The sequence below is a fragment of the Mucor velutinosus genome, assembly GCF_035048745.1.
Source record: "Mucor velutinosus strain NIH1002 chromosome Unknown tig00000165, whole genome shotgun sequence".
Lineage (NCBI taxonomy): Eukaryota > Fungi > Mucoromycota > Mucoromycetes > Mucorales > Mucoraceae > Mucor > Mucor velutinosus.
This window is the reverse complement of record NW_027041913.1, coordinates 1,407,626-1,433,202: the sequence shown is the minus strand read 5'-3', so window position 1 is coordinate 1,433,202 and position 25,577 is coordinate 1,407,626. Positions and strand designations below refer to the sequence as shown.

The 25,577-nt window shown below is 41.8% G+C and overlaps 9 protein-coding genes across 9 annotated transcripts; 4 read left to right on the top strand and 5 right to left on the bottom strand.

Annotated features, from left to right (window-relative positions):
* Positions 1-290: 290 nt before the first annotated feature.
* ATC70_003420 (uncharacterized protein) lies at positions 291-2,069 on the bottom strand (the record flags this gene model as incomplete). The annotated part of the gene is made up of 4 exons (XM_064822781.1): positions 291-706; positions 770-1,005; positions 1,068-1,992; positions 2,054-2,069. The coding sequence occupies 4 exons, from the start codon at positions 2,067-2,069 to the stop codon at positions 291-293; spliced, it is 1,593 nt and encodes a 530-aa protein (XP_064679381.1).
* A 521-nt stretch (positions 2,070-2,590) lies between these two features.
* On the bottom strand, positions 2,591-4,513 carry ATC70_003419 (uncharacterized protein; the record flags this gene model as incomplete). The annotated part of the gene is made up of 3 exons (XM_064822780.1): positions 2,591-3,639; positions 3,697-4,403; positions 4,476-4,513. The coding sequence occupies 3 exons, from the start codon at positions 4,511-4,513 to the stop codon at positions 2,591-2,593; spliced, it is 1,794 nt and encodes a 597-aa protein (XP_064679380.1).
* A 164-nt stretch (positions 4,514-4,677) lies between these two features.
* Positions 4,678-5,700, bottom strand: SNU13 (RNA binding protein snu13; the record flags this gene model as incomplete). Its single annotated transcript, XM_064822779.1, has 1 exon — positions 4,678-5,700. One exon carries the CDS (start codon positions 5,698-5,700, stop codon positions 4,678-4,680), a length of 1,023 nt encoding a protein of 340 aa, XP_064679379.1.
* Positions 5,701-6,584: 884 nt separating this feature from the next.
* Positions 6,585-7,917, top strand: ATC70_003417 (uncharacterized protein; the record flags this gene model as incomplete). Its single annotated transcript, XM_064822778.1, has 5 exons — positions 6,585-6,718; positions 6,784-6,988; positions 7,047-7,198; positions 7,257-7,389; positions 7,441-7,917. 5 exons carry the CDS (start codon positions 6,585-6,587, stop codon positions 7,915-7,917), a joined length of 1,101 nt encoding a protein of 366 aa, XP_064679378.1.
* A 12-nt stretch (positions 7,918-7,929) lies between these two features.
* On the bottom strand, positions 7,930-10,741 carry ATC70_003416 (MFS domain-containing protein; the record flags this gene model as incomplete). The annotated part of the gene is made up of 7 exons (XM_064822777.1): positions 7,930-8,055; positions 8,117-8,152; positions 8,214-8,526; positions 8,597-9,729; positions 9,792-10,405; positions 10,462-10,548; positions 10,612-10,741. The coding sequence occupies 7 exons, from the start codon at positions 10,739-10,741 to the stop codon at positions 7,930-7,932; spliced, it is 2,439 nt and encodes an 812-aa protein (XP_064679377.1).
* A 124-nt stretch (positions 10,742-10,865) lies between these two features.
* Positions 10,866-11,981, bottom strand: ATC70_003415 (MFS domain-containing protein; the record flags this gene model as incomplete). The annotated part of the gene is made up of 4 exons (XM_064822776.1): positions 10,866-11,210; positions 11,261-11,431; positions 11,493-11,870; positions 11,931-11,981. 4 exons carry the CDS (start codon positions 11,979-11,981, stop codon positions 10,866-10,868), a joined length of 945 nt encoding a protein of 314 aa, XP_064679376.1.
* Positions 11,982-12,296: 315 nt separating this feature from the next.
* Positions 12,297-15,092, top strand: ATC70_003414 (DNA topoisomerase; the record flags this gene model as incomplete). Its single annotated transcript, XM_064822775.1, has 10 exons — positions 12,297-12,342; positions 12,406-12,462; positions 12,519-12,621; positions 12,677-12,791; positions 12,855-12,951; positions 13,010-13,262; positions 13,320-13,724; positions 13,775-14,744; positions 14,804-14,943; positions 15,005-15,092. 10 exons carry the CDS (start codon positions 12,297-12,299, stop codon positions 15,090-15,092), a joined length of 2,274 nt encoding a protein of 757 aa, XP_064679375.1.
* A 358-nt stretch (positions 15,093-15,450) lies between these two features.
* On the top strand, positions 15,451-17,463 carry ATC70_003413 (DNA topoisomerase; the record flags this gene model as incomplete). The annotated part of the gene is made up of 3 exons (XM_064822774.1): positions 15,451-16,668; positions 16,729-17,104; positions 17,159-17,463. The coding sequence occupies 3 exons, from the start codon at positions 15,451-15,453 to the stop codon at positions 17,461-17,463; spliced, it is 1,899 nt and encodes a 632-aa protein (XP_064679374.1).
* A 170-nt stretch (positions 17,464-17,633) lies between these two features.
* ATC70_003412 (uncharacterized protein) lies at positions 17,634-19,819 on the top strand (the record flags this gene model as incomplete). The annotated part of the gene is made up of 4 exons (XM_064822773.1): positions 17,634-17,661; positions 17,718-19,018; positions 19,083-19,458; positions 19,515-19,819. The coding sequence occupies 4 exons, from the start codon at positions 17,634-17,636 to the stop codon at positions 19,817-19,819; spliced, it is 2,010 nt and encodes a 669-aa protein (XP_064679373.1).
* Between the last annotated feature and the right edge of the window lie 5,758 nt (positions 19,820-25,577).

Sequence of the window (25,577 nt, the reverse complement as noted above, 5' to 3'; positions counted from 1 at the left end):
ACATTGATTGAAACCACAACATGGGAAATAGTGCTAATGCTGACCTCATTTGCAGAGCCGGAGGGAAATCTATAGCTTTTCTGAAATGATGTGTTGAAAACAGTTCATGCTTCTGGATGTCACTGTGATAAGATCAAATCAGCCATCAAAATTGATGCGCAGACTCATCATTGTTCTTGCTGAACTACTCTAGCCGTTGGAAATGTTTGGTAAGATCAGGTAGTTTATTGTAATTAATTGTAGTAATTCAGGCTTTTTTTAGATGGTTAAATAGATAGGCCATGCACAAGCTAGTTGGCTTGTAATTCACCTAAAACTGTTAAAATGTACTTGGATACTTTGGGTCTTTGAATTGCCAACAAGGTTAATTCACTTTCGTAAGGCAGATAAAAGGTGTGGTGTTGTTTGTTTCTTGCTAGGTTTCTCAGCAGTAACGCAGAGGTTAATGGAATACCAGAGACTTCTGAGTCATCAATGGGGATCTTTGCTACTGTGAATGTTTGCTTTGTGGGAAGTGGCTTCTTGGCTTTGCTGGCAAAGTGTGTTCGCATATGTTGGATGGCATGTTGTTTATCATCAAGTGCTCTTGTACATTTCATCCAATGACATTCTGTTTGGTCTTCTAAATGTGTTTGAATGATGTGTTTGTGTAGCTCTACAGGACTATCAAAGCTTTGATTGCACTCATTCCAATGACAAATGGGTCCTATCAAAAAAAAAAAAACCTTCAGTTATCTCAGTACTCAACACTATTGACCATCAATTTTACCATCTCTTCGTCTGGTGGGTGATAATTTCACGTTGGAAAGCACTGTATTGACTGGTTCGGGCCCATTGAACGATTCTTCCACTGAGGGTGGTTGAGGAAATGCAATCTTGAGCACTGTATAAAACTCCTTTAGCCCCAATGGCTTCTCTGTGCCGAATAACTTTTGGTATTCAGTGAATATGTCTTTCAAAGTAATTTTGTCTGTCTCTGATCCGCTCAACAGCTGATCCTTCAGCCTATGAATAAAAAGCAAGAATGAGTCCACATCCAGTTGAATCAAGACAGCAATGTCCTTTACCATCCAAGACAGCGATAAGGCTCATCCAAATATTGGTAGTTGGTTAAATCTGGAATTGTTGGTTTCTGGGAGGCTGCGGGTTCAGGTACCTTGATCATTTGTGCTGCTGGTATACCATGAAGGGTTCCAATGGCGGACGTTGATGGAGGTGCCAAAGAGGACTTGTAGGATAAGAACCCAGTCAGCAAGCCCACCAAGTTGCCAGGATAGCCTCTGATGAGTTGAGCAGAGAAGTTTCCACGTAAACTAGAGTACTGGTAGAGATATTCCAAAGTTGCAGCTGCTAATTCCTCGTCATCTATCATCAAAAACTGAGCCATACGCTGAATCACATCGGCATCTGCATATCCCAGCACACGTTCATTTGTTTCTGTTACAGCGACACGAGTCAAAGCACGGATAGCGCCCAAAATGTAGGCACGATCGTTGGTGAATAAGAGGTGAATCATAGTTGTCAAGTAAGGATCCTCACGGCTGCCAAGCGACACTTGAGGTGCAATGTTTTCCAAAATGTCCAGACAGTGTCTGCTCAATTCACCGTACTGAGAATTAGGAGGCAATGCGATGCCTTTCATGAGTAAAAACAAGAGACGTTCGTGTGTTGCTAATCGACGAATGTTCATTTCTAAGAAGCTAAAGTTGCGCAAAATGTGGAATACTTGCAGTACGCGCTCGTAACTCTCTTGTTGTGCCTTGCTGCAAAAGACGTCGGCAGTGGTTTGGTCTGCTTCAATTTGCTGCTGAAAGAAATCGATGGTGAAGTTCAGCAACAGGTCGATCAACGTAGGAATGAAATCAAGGGAAAAGTTTTCAGATGCATAGGAAAATTTGATCAGTGTATTGAAGGCCCAATCGATTTCATTTGGTAGGCTGGACTGAAGAGACAGCAAAATGCGTGTTTTGAACTCTTGGTCTTTGAATATAGCTATCATTCACTCTTGATTTAGCTTGCATACAACGAATGGCCTTTACTTTTATCACTTTACCTTGTTGATATGCCATTGTTGCTTGCTAGACAAAAAAGAGGTGTGTTGCTGGATGCGTTGCTTGGCTGGATGTTGCGAAATGTGATGGATGCTTGTCGAACGAATGATTCAAATAGTACGTTCTGGCTGTCTTGTTTTGCAAGAGATTATCTGTCTAAATTTCAGATAGAAAGGTGTTATACGAGGAAAGAAGAGAGGGGCTGCAAGTGAAAAAGAAAATTTCTACTCTTTGTTACACTTTCGCGGTTTGTATACCGCCATCTTTTTGCCAAATGACAAGGTGTCACTAAGCGACTATGAAAGTCAAGAAAGGGCAGAATGTATCACTGAGTCACAGGGCAAAACCACCACAGGGATCATGCAAATCAGTTTTATTTACTCCAAGTCGAACAGGTAGATCATAGTAAGATTTTAAGAAACACGAACGCTTTTATTGATGTGATGTGATGTGATGTGATGCGATTATGGGAGATGGCAATACAGTATTAAATGTTAATGCAGATGTGTATTATAGAGTGTAGAGGGTATAAGCATATATCAAACTGTACCGCTTTTTAGTTTCATCATAGAATAGCATAGTAACTCTTTTGAAATGTTGGTGGCATCCAGTGCAAGTGATTTAAGCGTGTGCAGGCGTTGATCGATAAAGTATCGAAATGTTTCCTCGGAAACGGTCAAATTGGCATATGACAGATCGAGTGTTTGCAGCTTTTGACAGCTTGCCAATTGGCGCAAGACAGCATCATTGATGATGACTAGATGTGACAGATTGACGTGCTCTAGCAGTGGGCTCTGCGATAATAGAGTGCTAACACCTTTCGAGGTCAAGCTGTAGCACTCCCTGAGAAAAAGACTCTTCAGGTTCTTCATCGGCATGTTGCTTAGGAGCCCTTGATCCGAGATAAGGGTATTGCCCCGTAAATCCAACGTCTCCAGTGAGGATGCTGATCCATGCAAAAAGTGTTTGATGGCACTGTCTGTGAGCATGTGTGTCAAATGAATTTTAACATGCTTCCAGGGATAGTAAGACTTATAAAACAAAGGGCCGTGTATCTTTTCATTTGGTTGTCTGCTGGGTGCGGCTTGATATTGGTCAAATTGCTGACAATACCTGTTTCTTTCGTATTCAAGGTGCTGCAATTTCGGACAGCATACTTGCAAGATGTTGAATACAGGGATGATATTGACGAGGCACCGGTTCAGCACAAGTTTCCTCATGTCTGGGCAGCGAACCACAATGCTTGCTAAATAACTTGCTGTCAAACCATGAATTCCAGTTAGCTCCAATGATTCAATGTGCGGTAGCAGGCTGAGGTCTTCAATGATCTTTGTAAATGTGGTAGGAAATCTATCACCAAAGTATTCTAAGCGGTATGCAGCTCCGTTATGCAGTCGAGCATCATGAAGCGAGGTAAAGCAATCTTGCACTGTAAGATGTTTGAGTTGAGGGCACATTTGAGGCAGCGTATCGATGATATCATTTAAGCGCAATGAAACTCCACCCCAATGCAATTTGTCTAATGTCGATCCAATGTATTCCAATGCATTAAAGAACAGTGCAGGTGTGCAAATCATGTCTGATATAACTAAATGAGGACAGGTGAGATACATGGCTGGTGCATAAAGGGATCCGTATTACATACTCAGCGTCTTTAGCCGGTAACATTGTCTCTGAGCTAATGCCATGAGAATACCATCACCGTCAGACTGTTGGTGTCCAATTACCAATTTGGTCAAAGGCATTTTTCCCAAGCGACTCAAGTAAGCATTGATAGTTGAAATTGGAAGATTTGCAGCCTGTTTTGAAAACTCCAGTTCATTCCAAAGTTGTGGACTGTATACTAGATACTGCCTCCAGCGTTTCGATACACGAGTACACCTCACCAATGAGGGTAGATCCAGGCACAAGAAAACTTGGATGGCCACATCATAAGGTAGTTTATCCAGAATATCGTTACGGCGAACACAACTGGCATGCTGGATTCCTTCATATGCTAGTCTTTTAGCATCCAGGATACTGGCAGTGTCGGGTGCTCGGTTCAGTGTTTCCCAAGCCAGCGTATAATCGCATCGGTTCATGTAGATATCGGCTGCCATAAGATACCACTGGTCAGAGGCAGAGTTCTTTGCCTGATCCAAGCAAACAAGCACTGCCTGATGCCAATGATTCAAAGCGAGTAGGCATTGGATCTGATACCACGCACAAGTTGAGGTTTTGTATTGCTGCTGCTCACCCAATGCGTGGAATATACGATATGCCTCGCTGTATCTTTGCTCATGCCACAAGTACTTTGCAGTGCTGTAAATGTCTTGCAATGACTGACATTGTTGTGGTGGAGAATGGATTATGCTAACGTGTGTAATGTCACACGAGCCATCAATACACAAGACCATGTAAAACCTGTCTGTCTGTTGAGCCTACCTTGAGAGATATTGAGATACAAAGCATAATGTTGCCATGGTAACATGCAATAATTTATTTGAAAATGTTGGTTAATGTGAATCTTTTGATACCGAGGGAGTGAATGAAAGGAAAAAGAAAAAAGAAGTGGGAAAGAACAAGAGGCGAATGAATATTTATATGCAGAGGAGAAGTCTCACTAAATGAGTATGGCTACCATCCCTTAAATTTTAGGTATGATGCCAATGTGCCATGAAAATCTTCTAATAGTACTGTCCTCGTTTTCATCTGTGTGAAAATGAACACACCACACTCGCTTATGGTGCTGCACTGTCTCTACGGCTCGTTCATTCTCGATTGCGGTCAGAATACGTCGACTGCGATTGGAATGGTGGTGTTCAAACGGCTGTGCTGGTTCTCCTGATGTTACCCCTAATTCATGCTGAAATTCATTGTCTATTTGATCTTGCTCTTCATCCTCGCCGTCATCGAATGACACCGAGTCGCTTCCCACCACAATGGCTGCTAACGTGTGACACCACCTTAGTAGCATCCATAATCCCTCTGCTTTTACTGCTGGCACTACTAAATACCGTAATTTAGGACATTTTGACACAATCAGTCGAGCGACAGATGAAGTCAGTACGTCGTAAGGGTTTAATGTCAATGCTAGTAGATCAGAACCAAATGTAGGCAAAATGGCATTGCTGAGCGCACCGGGATGATGGAAATAATGCGAGATTTGTGTCAACGTTGGATTCTTTTCAGGCACCAATTCACTGGGGAAAATGAAGAAGGAGGCACAACATGGAAAGAAGGTGGTTGTCTTGAAGGCTGAGCTGACTATTGCCAGATCTTCGTCTAGCAGCAGATGCTCTGGTATGTCTGTTGCCATGACACATGTAGCATGACGCATCTTGGGTATACATTGCGCCAATTGCTTTGGGTATATGTTGCTCTGTATGAATTCCAGTTTCGGGCAGAGCGTTAGTATCAGATCGTACACAGCGTCTGAAAAATAGCGTGCTTGTGGTAGTTTCATGGTGGTAATGGAAAGGCCGTAGAGCTCACAGAATGAAATAACGTGTGTCTCGTCAATGTTCTTGTCGGGAAAGATGACTTTTTTATACGCTCGTTGTCGTGCTAAATGAAATGTGTATTTGCACACAAATAAATAAGGTGTCAAATAAGCTTGCTCTGTTAAACTGATAATGTGTTGTATCAGCTCGTTTGGTAACAGAGACATTATATAAGGGGGGGGAGGAAGAAGGCAAAAAAGAAGGAGGCAGAAAAAGAGAGAGAGAGAGAGGCACATTTGTGATTTTGTAGTGTCTCTTTTGCCTGCTGTTGCTAGTGCTGCCACATGCTTAAACACCGAAATAAGTGTGCTTGCATACGTTTTTGAGTTGATTGGCTCAGACGGCTACATTGGAATCGAGTTCATTTAGATCGACCAAGAGCCGCTTGATCTACATTCTAACAGGAAGAGAAGAAGCCAAAGATCAATGATACGTTTTTCTGAAAGCACTCTGTCATTGCCTTGTAGCTGATAATGCTCCAACGGCATGCACTCTTTCGACTCTAAAACAATTCTGTAGTGCAGATTAATCAATGCTCTTTCATCCCTTCCTTCCTTTCTCCCAGTCAACAGTACCCATCTTACCTGAAAGCTCGCAAGCAAAACTGGTTAAGCCATGACCCTTGCCGCAATGTTCTTCTCTAGTCCCTTGGGGTCCTGAGTTATACTACTAACTTGGCCCTCTTTGATCATTTTTTGTCAAGCTCATAGGTCACATCTCTCTATACCCTTTGGCCTTGATAAGTGCCGCGCTGACAATGTCATGGTTTATGTAATCAACGGGGACGTGATCCATATGGACCTGCTTCATTGAATCGATACTAAATACATGCTTAAACTCTGACTCGAAATAAGCATGCTGCAATAGATCAAATGCTTTGTGGTACTTTTTATGATCCCTGATGGATAATAGCAATATACAAAGCGATAAGATTGGATGGAGATGGGCATCGTATCATCAAAGGGAACCTTTTTGCTTCATTTACACCGAGCCAACTCCGCGAAATTGCATTTCCTTTTCACTCTTGTCTTGTCTTTTCAACACCCCCATCATGAGTACCGCTCCAGCAACATTGGATGGAAATACAGCACAACAGCCTCAATTCTCCAAAGAGAAGCTCGTAAAATACTTTAAATCCAATTTGTGCATGCTGCCTACTCCATATACCCAAACAGAAACCAACAGGTAGAATAGCTTGATTCCCTTCAACATCTGTACACAAAAGACTCACCCCACACCTCTAAACAAAGAGTGACACTTGCCTTCTTTTGTCTGGGAGCTTTGAGTTTGTTAGGAGAACTGGATCATTGCGTGTCAAAAGAGAATAAGCAGGACTGGATTGAATGGATCTATGCACAACAAGTGTTACCAACAGGTCAAGAGCCAGATGCTAATGAAGCGTTGTGTGGATTTAGAGGCTCTTCTTGGTCTGGAAGGAAGTTTGACCCTCATGCTGTAAGAGATACGTGTCGAAAGGCACAAAAACAACACTGCTCATGCGCTTTATTTGTAGCAAACTTGCCAATTTCAACATTATGATTCGAGCCATATTGCCAACACCTACACTGCATTGTTGAATTTGCTGATTTTGGGCGATGATCTTTCGCGCGTGAATAGAAAAGCCATTGTGAGAACGTTGAGCTTATTACAGCAAGAAGACGGAAGGTAGGGGTTTCATCAGAGGTCAATGTGCAACTAGACAGCTCATCCACCCTCTTCACAGCATTGCACCCACGTTTGGAAGTTTGGAAAGAGATGTTCGATTTATTTTCTGTGCTTGCTCTATATCCTACATGTTGAATGACTGGTCTGGCATCAATAAAGAGGTAACAGTACAACATATCAAGCAACTTCAGGTAAGCACGCTGTTCTGCAGGGACGTATGAAGTAAATAACACCACTCCAAGTCATTTGAATACGGTGTAGCGCAGTGTCCTGACCAAGAGGCACACGGCGGATCAACATTTTGTGGCATTGCAGCATTAGCATTGATGGATAAATTGGAAGAGGGTATTATCAATAGAGAGGAGCTAGTGAAATGGTGTCTGTTTCGCCAGATCAAGGGATTTCAGGGCAGACCCAACAAATTAGAAGACGTTTGCTACGGATTTTGGGTGGGTGCATCTTTGGATATCTTGGACTCATTTGACCTTGTGAACCACGAAGCGCTCAGAGACTTTCAATCCAAATGCCAGCCCAAGATGGGCGGATTCGGCAAAGACCCAGAGTCCTATCCTGATTTACTACATTCTTACATGGGCGTCGCTGTTTTGTCTCTCATGAAAGAGCCTGGCATTGAGCCTATCCATGCCGCATTGAATGTGCCGTTGTCTGCGTATCAACATTTAAAGGATAACAGTGTCTTCTGGAAACAACAGCAATAAAAATACTGATTTTTATTTTGTATGAAAAAGCGTGCCTGAAAATTGCAATGCTCGATTGGAGGCATTTGCTTTGTACTCTTGTTTGAACTGAGAAATATTGAACAAATGGCGCATGGTTGGTCGACCATGAGGGCAATTCTACAAGTCCTTAATACATGGCCGTATATATATATATATTCATTCAAATAAGGACACTTACCCAAGGTTGATCAATTTCGCCCATGTGTCTCACAATCTAATTCACACCAAGGGTCAATGGACATGATCCAAATGCTCTCCTTCTCGCCGCGCCCTACCTTTGTCATTTGATTCTTGCTCAAACTATCACCTATGCGTGCTGCTTTATGGCACGCTCTTGATGCAAACATGGCTCTGTTTCGACTACATCTTACCATCTCTCCCGGATGCTCTGTGATAAGATGGATGAGCTCGCTGAAATCTCGCTTATCAAACATGGTGTTTTTGCTGACAGGCTGCGAAATGACACGTATCCTGGTGGTAGGTGGATTATCGGGGAGAATTTCAACATCGAAGCCATTTGCCTTAAAAATGTCCAGATTATCCATCACAATGAGTTCTTCTGCTGCCGTCAAATCCAGAATGGGCGAGCTAGTAGCAGCAAGTTTAACATGAAAGAAGTAAGAAAAAAAAACACACTCAACTGTGCCATCTTACTTGCCTTATCAGTCGTTGACCTTTGATATGCGTTGTTTGCTGCAGTGTCTCAAAATTATACTTTTCGTCTGAAGCGTGCTGATCAATAATGTACAAATCCTGGTCGTCTAGCGCAGTAATCATGAACCCGAGATTAAATTGACCCAGCACTTCCATTCGAGCGAAATCAGGTTTACTAATCACACGGCTCAATGCTTTTGTGGCCTTTTCATTGTCGTCCGTGTTCTTGACACTTGCATTCTGTAATACTTGCACTGATGTCTGTACTGACTGAGAGGCATATGCTTCATTGGGTGTGATGATGGCTGGTTGTGATTTGCGCAAAGCAGCTAAATCAATGGATTTTACAGTCTTTGTGCGTCCTACCGTTCTCCATAATCCCTTGAAAGAGGAGACGTTGCTTACGGTAGGCACATATTCCCTCAAGTCGGTGCCTGGTACAGACTCTTCTGTTGTACTGTCGAATTGATCAGGTTCTTGGCCACTTGATTTCGAAATCTTGGAAGGCTCAGCATCAGTATCAGCCTCCTCACTCGATTCGTCTAATTCATCCACCTCCATTTCTGTTGCTTCGGACGCTGCACTGCTGGAGGCATCCACCAACATGCTCGTATCTTGACCACTCACTGCTATCGCTATGTCATCTCCACCTGCTGCTACATCTACTCTGGGCTTCTTGCTCACGTAATTCATCAAGGAACTTGAGATGACTGATGACATTGATCTTTTACTACTACTACTATTACTACTATTTGACGGCGTTATTTTGGTTGCACCTCTAGCAAATGAACTCAAACTGACAACCCGAGGCGATGGCTGCGGCAAGGGAGCTGCAGATGGGGTAGATGTGGATATATTTGCTCGAGCATCAGGCTTTAGCGGCAAGGGTTCTTCTGCTGGCTCCTTACGCGACATGAGCGAGTTGACGTTAAATATAGATCGACTCGGCTCCAACTGCTCTTTCAATTGTTCTTGCAGTACATCGGAAATCTTATTTTCTTCATGAAGATAGATGGTTCTCTTGTCAGGACTCACATTGACATCGTAGGTGTCTGTAGGCAACTTGAGGTTGGCAACGACAACGGGGTATTGGTTGGTGATGAAAATACGGTAGACATCGTTGATGGCTTTTGCAACCTATTAGACACGTACAATGAGCATATAGTCTTGTTGTATAAGCATGCTAAAGAAATCCTTACCTTAGGAAGCACACAAGGTCTGCCGTTTACATAGAAATACTGTCGATCTGAGGTGCTTCTGCCTAATCCCCACTCCGGTTTTGATATGAATCCTTCCACAGACCCTCCTTCCAGCGCAGATCCCAGATCCACATTGAAAGGGATGATTTGCGACGTCAATTTAGATCCAAAAATGTTGGTGATATTGTCACTCATTTTCTGGTTCTTGCTGGTAGACATGATTTTGATGCTAGGCTTCGTGCCTGTTTGATTGGAGACGGTGATCTTGACATTGGTGGATATAATGGAATAGGCTTGCAGGATGATCAACGCTTTACCGAATTCTCGCTTGATGTTTCGTTTGAATTCTTGTCGACGCACAGGCAGAGAGTGAAATAAATCCGTCAGCTGAAGTGTAGTGCCTGCTGTTCTTGATTGAGGCGCCTTTGATTTCAGAGATCCAGCTGAATCGTACTCTAATTTGACGCCCATTGGTGCTTGTGTCTTTGTTGCTGTAACTACGGTTAGATGAGACAGTGCGCAAAGTGAACTCAATGCTTCTCCTCGAAAACCAAATGTCATGACCTTTTCCAAATCCTCAAAGTTGCTGATCTTTGATGTATAATGCTTCAGTGCTAGCACAAACAAGCAGGTCAGCCACAGAACAAAAGCTTTATCTTGGATGCCTTACCAAGTGATTCATAATTCAAAGGATCAATGCCACAGCCATTATCCACTACTTCGATGCCTCCAATGCCGCTATCTACAAAATTGACGTCTGACACATGCTGCGTATTAGACAGAGTGTGTGCACGGTTGAGTGACAGGGGCTTATGCTTACCTACTGAGGTAGCTCCCGCATCAATACTGTTCTCAACCAGCTCTTTTACAGCAGTGGCTATATCAAGCACAACTTGCCCTGAACAAATCTTATGCACTGAATGCTTATCAATAGCACTGATGACACTCATTTTGCGTAGAAAAGATAATCCAAAAGAGAGGAGAAAGAAAGACGAGTTTGAAGTACGCGCGCAGGCATGACATTTTAACACGGCTGCGCGCCCACCAGCTTTTAGTGTTTATGTTACACGTTCTTTAATGCGATTTTTTAACAGACCAGAAGCCCAAAATATAATTAAGTCTAATAAGTAGTAGATCAATAGCCATCTGCATGGAATCCATCATTAGGTTCACTTTGGAGCCATCGATTTCGTGCCATGTAACCTGAACTTCTGAAATTGGCATCTTTTCAAGTTGAGCAATCATGAGACACTCAATGTCGAAAATCCATCTCTCCACATGCATGTTGGGGAATATGATTTGAGCTGATTTGCGAGTGAACAGTTTGAACCCACATTGCGTATCTTCAATGCCTCGAATACCGAGCACATAGACCAAGGTATGGAATCCACGCATTAAAAAGTTTCGAATAAAGGATCTCTGAGAGAGAATAAGACTCCCATCGCAACCATACAAGTTGTCATGCTTACCTTGACAACAGCCTCTGTTGTGACGAGATGAGATCTGGATCCAACAACAACACCTTGGCCATCCTTTTCAATTTGCTTAATGTCCTCCACAAGCTTACCAAGATCTGAGAATTGGGTTGCACCGTCTGCATCCACCATCAAGCACAGTTCACCACGCGCTGATAACATGCCCTGATATTTGACACATGCTTTAATATACCAGCTGCTTGCATTCTCTCTCCAAAAGACCCACCTGAGTAACAGCACCGCCTTTACCTCTGTTTTTATCCAATGCAAGAATACGAATATCCACGTTGGGTCGTTTCTCAGCGAAATCCATGGCTACTTGCACAGTGTTGTCTCGACTGCCATCATCGACAATGATAATCTCGTATGTGTAGGTGGCATTCTTCTTTTTCTGCTCTTCTAAATACTCGACCGTTTCCTTGAGCATGGTAGGCAATCGCTTGGTTTCATCAAATGCAGGTACGATACACGATAGCTTCAAAGTGGGCTTATCGAATATGCTGGGCAGCAGTTTCCTGCCTTTTGATGTGGCATCTTTGTAGTACTTTTCGTTTTCGGTTCTGTCTCTTGGTTTTGGCGAGCAAAAAAGCAAGAATCCAATGAGCTACACAAATGAATTAATGTCTCAGGCTTTGCTGCAAAGTGTAAATGCTGAGGCTTTTACCGATGCAATGGCTGTGGTGGCTATCACGAACAAGAATTGAATCAATGCCATGTCTTGTGGGTCAAAAAGAGTGATGTGTGCTAAACCAAGAAAACAAGGGAAGAAGGGGGAAATGAACCCAATACCTCGTTTATTTTTATAGTTGAGCCAAGAATAGACAGTTTCCTTGTTTCAGCCAATAGTTTCATGAAAGGTGCAGACCTCGCTTTCACCGATTTAAGCCAATGAATGGGCATGTCGAGCTTCATGTTGGTGGCTGCTGCTGCTGCTTAAATTAGCTTGAAGGCTGTTGCCGAGGCTCTCGTCTTGTCACTGCTTTATAAATTATTTTTCTCTCCTGTTGCTGTCTGATCACACTCATTAGACATGTCATTGGAAGCAAATAACCCGTCTGGAAAGCAGAAACGAAGAGGTGAGCATTTGACAGCAAAACGAGGCCTGAATAAGAACGACTTGTATTGACATTTGACGATAGAGAGAAACAGATCCGTGCGTGAAATCGGCAAGCATAATAAATTAGACAACAAGCTTGGTATATCTAATTGACACATGAGCTGCATTATTAATGACTGATGCGCCTGCATTTAGCTGATGATATACCAAAAGTGAGCGGGCCCATTGAAGCCAATCGATATGCGCTTGCTCGTATCATGGAGATCAATGACATGCAACAGGCCATCAAGAAAGCAAGGTAAGGCTTACAGTACCCTGTGACATGGCTGACGTCTGATCCAAGCACCTTGCAGTTACGCATTGAACGAGCTCGCATTTCAGTCGCTGCCTCGTGGTCTCCGTCGCCGTGCAGCGAGTCATAATATCAACAGATTGCCTGCTCGATTGAGAGCAAAGGCAGCAAAGGAAGTACGCATGATGTGACATCCAAAATGCAAGCGAAACAACTGACATGTCACCATCTCAACTTAGGCCTACAGCTCTGCACCCAACTCCAAATTGATCCGCAAAAAAGTGAAAAAGATCAAGACACCTAGAAATACAGTAGAAGAGTTCCTTCGACGTCAAAGTAATTGCATTTCATCTGCAAAGCGACTCGCAAGACATACTCATCTTTTGTGATATAGAGTCCAAGAAATGGCTCGAGACGCACATGTGGCACGCAAAGAGAATGAAGATGAAGGACATTTGGGGCTACAGAATCGCATCTCGACCCAACACCAAATCAGTGCGCATCACCTATCGGTCCTTTACTCGTCTATCAGTGGCTCACGATGCCTCTTATATGGCTTGCATTGAATTGAAAGGCGATCAGAGCGAAATTATCGCAGTGTTGGATACATTGACTGATAAAGGAGCACCCTCTGTTGGCAGTCAAAGGTAAATTAGGATGAGATCATATATCCAAAGTGCATGCTGTTGACCACAGGCGTGTAGATTCATCAAGGGAAACCGCCTTGGCACCACCCATTTGTACGAATACATGGGATATCCTGCCAAGCTGATCTGTCCCATTTCATTCTTGTGGAAGCCAAAGACAAACGATACCATTTGGCTGTGGATCCACCCATCTGCCATCCACGAAGCACTCGCCTTTATCAAAGTCGCTATCAAGGAAACACATGCGGCCCAGGTGGAGCTGAATGACCTGCGAAACGAAATTTTGAAATTCGAATTGACTGGACCTCGATCTACTGCTCTGTTGCAAGCAATTCTGGATCCTGTGCCAGATACAGACCTTCGAGGAAACGCAGTATGGAAGGATTTGAGTCAGTTGCGTTCATCTTGCTCCTTGTCTCCTGGAAGTGTTCTTGGTCTGCTTGTTCAGGATCCTCGCTTAAAGTAAGTGTGTGCGCTCTGACTCAATAGGCTAATGCTGATCCATGTTATAGGTTCCCTCAAAAAGTGCCGCCTCGCAACAATGACATATCACCAGCAGAACAGCGCAAGGTTCAGGATATTTTGACACACTGGCCAGCAGATGCAGCAGAAACAGCCATATGGGACAAGGATCTTCGCAAATCATTGATTGACAAGAAAATACCTGAGTACGGCTTGAATTTACGCCGTGAGCAGAACCTGATTCCAGGCACCAAACTAGAGCCCACAGCAGAGGACAGCCAGATCCCAGTTCTCCTCATACAGCGTGGAGGGCCCTGCTTCAACACGTTAGATATCGCACAAAAACCGCTCTCCTCGCACGAACTCATTGAGGGATGGACAGTCATCATCCCCCGTGGATTCGGCCTCGCCTTTTGGAAATCACTGACGTTTGCCGGTGCTCGTGTTGCAGGATACGACGATGTGCGTGCCATGCATTTTGAAAGCGGTGTACCTTGCTTTCCACACGATTACCCGGGCACAAGAGCTTTTGAAGTGCAACGTCAATTGACCAAAAAGGCAGCAGAAGAAGTGTGGAGCAAGAGACCACCTGGCAAACGCGTCAATTTCAGCAAGCGTGGCATTGAGCATCCATTTGAATCCGCCTTTGAGACACTGTCGACTGTAGAACACATGCAAGTGGAGCCAGAGCACAACTTGGCTGTGCGACCTCATTATTCATTAATTTGTGGAGAGCGATTTGTGTCCAGTTTCTTGGCTCCTCCCTGTGCTAGATCTGATGCAATTTTGACAAAACTTGGCATTGATGTGCTCCATTTAAGTTTGGATGACACGCTCGTCAAGATCAGACTCAAGTACGTAGATAGAGGAAAGCCTGCTGCCCATGCCATGATTTACATACTGCAGAACCAGCAAGACTACGACAAGTGTACGTTTCATATCAGACACCAGTCTCCACTTGTCAAGAGCAAGAGAAAGCTAAAGGAGCTGATGGAAGTCAATGCCAATGCTGCGGAACAGGTAAATGAAATGAAGGCTTTTTTTTTTGGTAACATGCCAACTTAATATGGACATTGTAGATCACTTGCGACATACCCCCCAAATCTCAGCATATTGGTTACGTTACAAATGGAGATTTCTCTCTATCCCTTGGCTATGGATTTGGTATCGGAGCATGCACTGTTGCTGGCTTGAAAAAGCTTAAAGAAATCGATGAAGCGTAAGTGTAATGCACTCAACGATGGTGGATTTGACGACACTCACACGAAACGAAATAATAGACAAAAGCGATCGCTCAAGCTGCTTGTGCTTGTGAGAAACCCAACCTCACTGGAAGTCAGACCTGCTCAGTTGGAAGTGTTGTGTTGAACACCATGGAGATGAAATCAATGGTTTGCAAGCGTTGCTCGATAGCCAATCAACGCTACCCCATTCGTTTCAAAACGCTAATAAAAAGGGTGGTGGGATGTGCTGTGCTCTTTTTTTTTTTTTTTCTTCTTTTTTTCTTGCTTGGCTTTAAATTTGACGTAGAGCAAATGAATGTTAGAATTATTCCATGTACAGGTACACACACGCACACACACGCACACACATACATCATGCCATGTTTTGTACTTGTTGAGCAGTTGGACAGTAATGCATTCATGTAGAGTGTCGAAGAAATCGTCGGAAATGTGTTCGTCCCAGCGTTAGCTCTGAGTGCTTGAGATGCAAAAAGCTAGGCAAGATGTGTAAGCAACCACTTACCAAGCAGCAAGATCAGCAGCAAGAGTCGACCGACATTGACAGAACGCAGGACATGATCAAACTAGGAAAGCAAGTGTTGCAACTGGAAAAAGCCATAAACTACATGGAACAGCAATTAGGCATGTGCCGCATCAACAACAGCAGCGATCCTGCATCCGCCAACACAATGATCCAAGGCGTATTTCAGAATTGGAGGTGCAGAATAGCAGATGGCACGTTTCAAATAGAGACAGGCATTCGCAACATTAGTGAGCTACTGCAGTTTAACACATCCATCTCCTATCTATCACCGTTGAACTATGACAGTGCGTCGTCAGTCAGCAGCGATGATTCATGCTATCGAGGGAGAGATGCTGGCATTGTGCTAAACTTTCAAAAGGAAGTCAACGGCAGCCTTATACCATTCACCATCACACTCATGGCAAAGACAATCACATCCGCACCATCCATTATACCCTCTGCTTTGTTGATTCCAAGCGCACTACTGTTGGATCCGGAGCCGCTGATAGATCAGCTTGTGGACACTTACTTTCGATGCAACAATCTATTCAGCCCACTAGTGCACGAAAGATCCTATCGAGATAAACGAGCTGCCATCCACGATCCATTGACAGATCCAGTGACACTCAGCATATGCTCCTACGTTTGTTCAACTCCTTGTCAGGCACTGCCATTTACGCCGAGAGAGAGACGCAACATGGGCGACTTTTTCTATGCCAAAGCGAGAGACATTATCTTGGATCAATTCGATATACCTGAAAAGCAGTTAGAGACCGCAATGAGCATCAACTTGCTGATGCAGTACATGCACATTACGCTCAAAATAGGCGAAGCCTGTCGCATGGTGTCTTTGGCTTATCAGATTTTGGTGGGATTGAGAAATGCTTATCCAGATTTACGGGTGCCTACGGATGTCGATGATGCAACGAATGTACCAGACCCCTCCTATTCCAAACAAGATACCGAGGAAGAACCTATTGAAAATGTAGATAAAGTGCTGTTGGCTCGCCATTTGACAGTTGCAGCAGTATTGAGTCGTTTGTTGGATTACATTGTAAGTGGTTCCAGCGATAAAAGAGGATTTCATTTCCCGCTTTGGACCTATATCGCAGATGAGCCCGAAAGTACAAAGCGCTTTGTACGCTCGCAGAATTGGCTGATTCGCTTGCACAACCACACATTTGTGAGGAACTTTTTGGTATGTAGGACACACATCCTTTTACCCAAAAGCAGCTTGTTATCTGACATGACTTTCTAGGTGAATATTCATCGTCTTCAATTGGGAAAATCGTGCGCCTTTAGTTTCGAGTCTATTCTTGTGATGGAGGAGCTGATCAAGGAATACACAACAAATGTCCCTCCAGATATCCGATTGTGTGCTGACATGAACAATGCACCCATGTGCTTTGATGCGATAGACAAGACCAAAGACCCTGTTCTCTTGATCAATTTCATTCACTTTCACATTCTTCAAATGAGCGTTTATTCTTGCTTACTGCGACCGAAGGCACTGTCAGATCAAGGCCAGCAAATCCTATCATTGGTACAAGAGCATTCATTGAGCAGAGCATTGAAGAGCTGTCAGTTACTGTTACGCGCTATTCATCGGCTTGCTATTACTGAACAGACGTCATGTGAGTATACGACATCTCTTCCATCAGCTTAAATTTTGACTGACTTTTGTATAGGCAATTACTTTATATCAGCAAGTGAATACTTGTTCCATGCCATGGATGTGCTCATTATATTGGCGCTGTCATCCAACAAACAAACGGCAAAAGAAGCGGGAGCCATGATGAAAACTTGTCTCCAAGAACTCCAGATGATTGGAGTTACTCAAGGCAATCATATGGCAGAAGCAGATACAATGCCTCCCGATGAACAGAAATTCAGGATGAAGGACGGTAAATTTGACATTGAATATTATGACAAATTTCCCCATCCTTGGTTTGCAATCATGTATGATGCTAGTCATATCATTTCATCTAAATAAACCATCCTGTAGCCCATCCCACTGCCAAATCGCTCACAGCTGCTCATGAATGTAAATCATATGTAAGGTTTCGAAATCAGAAAACATGGCCAATCATGGCTATCCTTTTCTAGACATAAAAATAACTTTTCTTTGAAATTTATACCTTTCTTTACATTTTGACATAGCAAATGAGCACGAAAACTACGCCCTGTGCAGGTACTTGCTTTACATTGCTATCTTCACGGCATATCCGTACTAATGCAATGGCTTAGAATGTAGATTACAACGGCGGAAATGCTCTCGCCCTGCCTCTGATCAAGAATGCTTTCGATGCAAAAGACTAGGCATCATATGCAAGCAACCTATGAAACTAAAAGAGCTGAATGAAGTCGATACAGCTCAAGAAATGGACGATTTACAGAATCAAATACTACAACTCAAGGAAGCCTGCCATTTCATGGAGAACCAACTCAATTTGTATCGAAAAGAGAACTGCAACAACAGCAAGCAGATTACAGCCATATCGAAGAATGCAATGCTCCAAAGCCTATTCCAAAACTGGAAATTCAAAATAGTTAATGGTGGATTTCAGATAGAAACAGGCATTCGAGATTTGAATGATCTATTGATGCTCAACACATCCATCTCCTATCTATCACCGTTGAGCTACGATAGTGCATCTTCCATCAACAGCGATGATTCTTATTACCGAGGGCGAGACGCCAGCATTGTGCTGAGCTTCGGAAAAGCGACAGCTGGCAGCTTGATACCATTTACAATTAGAACGATGGCGAAATCTTTGACGTCGAAGACATCACATATACCCGTAGCTTTATTATTACCCAGTATTTTGTTGCTTGATCCGAAATCACTTGTAGATCAGCTATTGAAGATTTACTTTCAGTGCCATAACATTTACAATCCTCTCGTGCATGAAAAGACGTATCGCGACAAGATGACCGCCATCTCAGATCCACTAACAGATCTTCTCACACTCAGCATATGCTCTTACGTCTGCTCGACGCCCTGCCAGCATTTGATATTCACACCTCGAGAGCGACGCAATATGGGCGACTATTTTTATGCGAAGGCCAGAGATATCCTCTTGGATCAATTTGATTTACCGGAAAAACGTTTGGAAAATGCAATGAGCATCAACTTGCTGATTCAATACATGAATGTTACACTCAAATATGTGGAAGGTCGTCAGCTGATATCCATGGCTTTTCAGATCCTGCTTGATTTACGGAACGAGTACCCTGAATTCCGCGTGCCGGTGGATCTAGACGTGGTTGATGTAGAAGACACACCATATTCGAAGCATTACAACTATGAGATTAACCAAGAACCCATCACCGATGTCGACAAGGCGCTATTCACTCGACACATCAAAATAGCAGCAATCACAAGTAGCCTATTAGATTATGTTGTAAGCAATTCAACTGACATGAGCGGATTTCACTTCCCCACCTGGAAGTACCTTGCCGACGAGCCTGAAAACACCAAAAAGTTTGTTCGATCGCAGAACTGGATCATCAACCTCTACAACCATAAGTTTGTAAAGAATTTCATGGTACGTTTACAGTGGCAAGTGATGTAGATGATATGAAGCAAATGACCTAATAGCCTGACATTAGAAAAGCATTCATCGTGTGCAACTAGGAACGACCTGTGCTCTTAGCTTTGAATCTATTCTCGTCATGGAAGATGTCATTAAGGAGTATACCAAAGCAGTTCCAGCCGAATTCCGACTCTGCGATGATCCCAATAGTGCGGAAATGTGTTACCACGCCATAGAAAACACAACAGATTCAGTGCTTTTGGTGAACTTTGTGCAATTTCATATTCTGCAGATGAGCATTTACTCTTGCTTACTACATCCAAAAGCGTTATCTAGTCAGGGCCAGCAATTGCTATCTTCAATACAAGAGCATTCTTTGGAAAAGGCATTGAAGAGCGCTCAATTCATTTTATGTGGAATTCGCAGGCTTGCTGATGCTGAAACAACTTTATGTAAGTGGTGGGTATGGTACTCGATTTGAGAGTATTAAAATGAAACGTCTGTATAGGCATCTACCTAATTTCAGCGACGGAATACTTGTTTCATGTCTTGGATGTGCTTGTCATGCTGTCGCTTTCACCGAACAAGCAGATTGCAAAGGAAGCCGAATTGATGATGAAGCACTGTCTCGACGAGCTAGATTTTGTTGGATCTACACAAGGCTATCAACCATTAAAATCTGACGCTTCCACCAAGAAAACTCGCAAAGTTAAAATGAAAGATTGCAGATTGGATGTTGATTACTATGATCAATTTCCACATCCTTGGTTCGCAATGGTCTCTGATGCTAGTCATTACTATACATCTCGATAAATATACCTCATTAGCTTCTTTATTTTACACAATTCTTTCTCAACAGCGAGTCTTTTCGCAACTTAGATTGGTGTCTGGATCAGCTTTGATAGTCTGTAAATAAAATGGTCGACGGGTGTACAGCTAATGAAAGTTGTTTTAAGAGCACCAATAGAACCAGCTGATAGCTTGGATACTACTACATCCATCAAATTATGTTTGGCAGTTCAGGGAGCAATAAAACCAGTGCAAGTAACCGAAGTGTCATTGATTTGATTTATAAGACGAATTGCATTAATCGATTTACTAAAGTCCGTTGCTTTCATTTAAAATTGATATTTGTATACAAGACAGCACTCAAGGCGCGACCAAAAGCCAACTGCTGCAAAGAAATTAGGAAATCAGTTAAAGAAGTATAGATCGAGCTCTTCTATTTAATGTTAAGCGTATCCCCAGTCCGTAACAAGTTTGTGCAAAACTAAAGTGCGCATCAAATAGTGGTACAACTCGATAGTTAACCCATAGCTTCTATTAAGATAAGTGTATTGTTTTTCAGATATTTTGAGGGTTCTCAAAGGAAAGTATGCACCAGATATGTATTGCCAGGTTGTAATGATTCGCATTACATATGTTTCAACCCGCATGATTGAAATAATATGTGTAGTGTGGCGTACAGAATTTTTTTTTATGCACTGCCATTAGTCTTGTCACGCCCTAAATTTATATATAGACTTGAGCACCACAGGGGCATCTGGCGCCAAGAGAACCTGATATCCGGTATAAAAATACTGTATCTGTATAACTTTTCCCATATGATATCAAATCTAAAATACATTCCACATATAGAATTGTTTAATGCATGCTAAATCAAATGATTGCACCTTATTAGTTGACTTTTGAATAAAGAAGGACTTAAATTGTATTCATTTGGTTACCCTTTTATTACAAAGACAAAATCATAAAAATGACAGATCAATAGGGGATCAATAGCAAATAAACTAGTTGTACCCCTTCGTTGTTTCAACCTCTGGGCCAATCAGATCGCGTAAAAACTCCGCTGACCTAAAAAAATTTTTGCGAGGGTTTCCCCCTGTTTTGATGTGAGGCAAAATTTTAAGCTCCGCTATATATATAGCAATATAGCTGTAACTATCATCAAATTTCCCCCAGGTGCTAGAGCATGCCTTACTTACACCACCTAGCTTTAGATTCTGGCGTTGAGACCCTCAATCATCACTAAAGTAAGTAGTGATAACCAAGTGGAGGCAGCCTATCTACCTCCTAGCCTCGGATAGAGTCTTGTTGAGCTTCAGTGATAGGCACATCCATCACAACGTAAAAAAGGTATGCTTCAAAGAAACATAATAAGAGAAAGAAAAGGAAGAACAGAACATACTAATGTACTATAGGAGTATAGTAGTATGTAAGCAAAAAAGGAACACTCACACAAAAAAGTGAGGCAAAACAAAAGCATAACAAAGACAACATCAAAGATGTTTAGAACAGCTCGCTGTTGTTGTTGCAACAAAAATGCATACATGAGCAACGTGCATGATAGTAGTCGGATGTCAAGCAACACAAACACGCACAATTGCAGGAGCAACAGCAGTATTATAAGTGTGCGATACAGCATAATGACTAATACTGTTTCATGTGAAGCGACAAAGGCAACACAAACAACAATCCACAACCATATAACAAAGTAGTATTACAACGGCAATACAGATATATAGTAGCACATCATGCTTGTTGTTCATACATAAGAAGCAACAACATTGCAAGCATCCGTTGAGCTGATCATATCACAGTCAACAAAAAAAAAAAAAAAGCGCAACAAAGCAAACATTACGAATGCATTACCACGAAAAAAGGAAGCAATAATACAAACGTTCAGAGAAGCTTTATATCATTGCGACCACAAGAAAAAAAGATACTTACCGCTTACCACAATCACAGATAGACCAAAGAATAGACAATCACCAGAGATAGACCAAAGAACAAGCATACTGTTGCATACAAGCATGCATCTTAGGCTACATTCACTTTCTCCTCAAGCCACCTTTTACAGTGTAGCAGCATAGATGATGTTTATCGTATCACATCACATCTATGTTTACAAGTCCAGTCAATTGTGTGTGCACAGGTGCCTCAGGAACTACAATACATTCAATCTCCCCAATGTCAAGATATCGAGATCCACCTACACTACATGAAACATATCGACTTAGGTGGCCTCTCAACAAGCTATACCAACAATCCATAAGGTCCCAGTGGCCTGCTATTTATATACCATCTCAACGTAGTAGTCATTGACCAGGGATCTACCTTATTTAAGCAAGCTAGATGCCCTGTAATAAAGAAGCTCTTTGCTTTCGTTTTAGATACAGTTGACAACTGATTATTATCATCGACTTATTATTACGAATTCATCACATACAACAGAGAGAGCAGACCAAGAAAGACCAGACTAGCAGCAACAACACCAGTAGCAACGACAGCAACACCATAGAAAAACCGAAGAACGAGCGACACCAGAGACCAGACAGAGACTAAAGAAGCAATTGCCAGAGACAGAGACCAAAGAAGCAACTACCAGACATAATAAACCAAAGAAGCAGACAGCAGAGATAGCAGGGAAGTAATGGCAGTAGCACCCACATCAAACAGGCAAGGAATTATCGAAACCTAATAAACAAATTCGATTAGTGTTTATTCTGCGTCTTTCTGTGCTCGTTGTCGAACGGTACCTGCTATGTTCCACTTCAAAGAAGTAGTATCAAGTACTTCTAACAGTACAAGACCGTGCTGTCAGAAGCTAGAGTGTTATTTTCAATCAAAAGGTTTTCAAAACCAACATGGTTTGATACTAAACGCGTTTTGCAAAAAAAAGCAAAAAAGCGAGGCCATGGAAAAATGAGAGGGCGTCCTATCCGACGTCACGGCCAGTATACTTGGTGGCAGCTGCAGCTGCTGCACTTTAATTTGAAAATGTGCAGTGGGTATTTTCGTATTCAAATTTGACTTGATCTGACATTCTTTAAACGTTTTTGCGAAATTTGACTATGTAAACAGTCGTTGTCGCACCCAACTCTCTAATACATCTTTAGAAAATAAAGAAGCCGCATCGAATGGTGCTAATTACATTCAGCTTTATGACCAAAAATAATGAGAAATTTGCAAAAATATGGAAACAAGGTTTCTGTGAATATGTCAAGACTGACCCTATACTAGCCTCATAGAAAGAGCTTCTAGTGTTGCACTGCATCTTTACGATCAATTTGATCTTATATGTATCATAGAAAAAGTCTTCATTTTTGGGGTAAAAAACGCGATCATTTGATTTTCAAGAATTTTCCCTTACTAATACGCATGAAAAAATGAGGATCTTTATGGATTTGCGATGATTCAAAAAAAATTTAAGATAAAGCATCAGTAAGTAAAGCGTGGACAAGAAGAGACGTTTGGCCCTATTCCAAGCGTCCATAGGGCTTTGTAGCATGAGTTATTCGTGCTTGAAAATGACTAAATTTGTACAGAATTTGACCAAAAATAAGATGTAGTAAGTTGCGCTGCCCAAGAAGTAAGTAAATTAAAGCTCTGTCTGATGTCCCTGATGTTCTGCATTGTACAGAATTCAATCATCCCTAAGTTATTGACGCTTTTATTCTAACTTCGAGACACAGGTCTTTCTTTTTGAGATGCGCGAATACGGAGATTTTATAACTGGAGCGTCAATGGTATTATGCAAATTTAAGTCGAACAGCTTGCTCGAATTGAACGAGATGCTTATCAAATTAATAGGACACTTGGGATGGTTGTCTACAACAAAGATGCTGTTTTTTGCCCAGAAACTATACCTGAAATCTATCCACGATGTTAAACACTCCTATTTAAGGAGAAATGGCTGAAGCCGGACAGGCTGTCAATGTCAGCACAATTGGGGAAGCAAACAACCAAATTCTGTATCAAAGTCGAGCGTGTTCAGAATAACGATATATAGACAGAGAAAATACAATTAGAACTGAATATATCTATTATGTTATTCCAAGATTAAATGACAATTAAAACTAGGGTATATTTCGAAGGTATTTATAGTTATTTGACAGAGCCGCAGCAATAGAATCTAGATCTTGAACGCTGGATAATTGTATAAGCCTTGAATCAGTTAACGAAGATTTGCTATGTGAAAGCTCATAAACCACCAGTCAGGAACAGACAACAGAGATGATCCAGGATGAAATGTTCTTCCTAGTAGATTTAAGGGAAAAACATTTGTCAGAATTAAAACTCGCTTCCAGAGACGAAAAATTACAGGCTTCGGTACTTCAGGAATAACCAAAATATAGATTAGCCATTTGATAGCACTGTTGTGCCAGAAGGGCTACAACTGTCTATAAAGATTAAGGTATTCTTGATGGGTAGATATGTCTGTGTTGTGCAACAACATGGACAAGCTATGATAGTTGAAGTGCATCTCAGCTATCTAAATACTGAGGTTCACCAGATCTGATAAGCGTTGTACAAGATAAATTGCTACTTTGGCATTCAGAACCTAGTATAAATAGAATAACTCTTGTCTTCATCAATAAATCTTTAGTTTTTGTGTCTGATCTTATTCAAATAAATCTTTTCTCGTTTTTATAATATCAAACATTTTTTATAAGCTACAAATAATAATCCTTTTATTCTTTGTGCTTAACAAGCACCACTTATGTTCCTTTGTGCTGCTTTAATAAAGAAATCTCAATCTACTACGCATCTCTGCTCATTCTTATATCTTCTCCTGTAATATACGTTGTATAATACATTTCCCTCTCAGAAATGATCCATATCCTAAACAGTATGAATACCATAGTACTAACGTACTATCTGAAGTTCATATTGCAGCGAAATCATGTTCGAATAGATTTCACAAAAAAAATAAAGCAATAATAAAAATACAATAGAAATCAACTGTATTTTATTTGTGTATAAAATGAAGTGAAGATCCTGGAATTGAGTAAAAAAAGAAGAGTATTTATACATTTGCAACTAGCTTGTAGGATCAGTGATGATAGAGATCAATAGATGCTGCTATTGCGATATCTGGCAAATGTTGCTGATGTTTGATTTAAAGTGGTAATCAATGCAGGAGCACTGGCCATAAGGGTCGATTTGAGTAACCTTGATGGGCTTGGGTGAGCTATCGTCATAGCATGACTTAATGTAACCTTGATGGTTTAAAGTGTGATGTTTGTTATTGAAGTATGGAACCCTTTATCTGGGATATTGTGCAACTATGGCAGCAGGGCATAGTTGTCATATTTGAATATGCTTGTTATTGATTTGATTTTATTTGGATAAAGATAACATCTCTTATTACGACCATCATGGATGTGATTGAATACATTGTGATCAGGAGTGATTCATTCATACGATGCACGATATAAGTGTGCATATTTACTTTAGTATGTTTAAATGGTTGTTGATGTACATTTGAGCGCTTTTATTAACAGATCCAAATAGCATGAATTTGAATGAGTGCTATTTGATGAATTTCGGTTTTCGATCAAGCTGCGTTTGGGTGGCTATCTCATTACATTACTGACCTGCATCTCGTTCAATCCGAGCAAGTCATTAGATTCAAGTTTGCATAGTATAATTGACGCTCAACAAGTCTTTAAACCACTGTAATCGCGCATTTCAAGAAGCAAGACCTGAGCCTCAGAGTTAGAATAAAATCACCTACTACTTAGAAAATGAGTTTCGTACAAGGCAAAGCATCTGTTTCATCAGACAG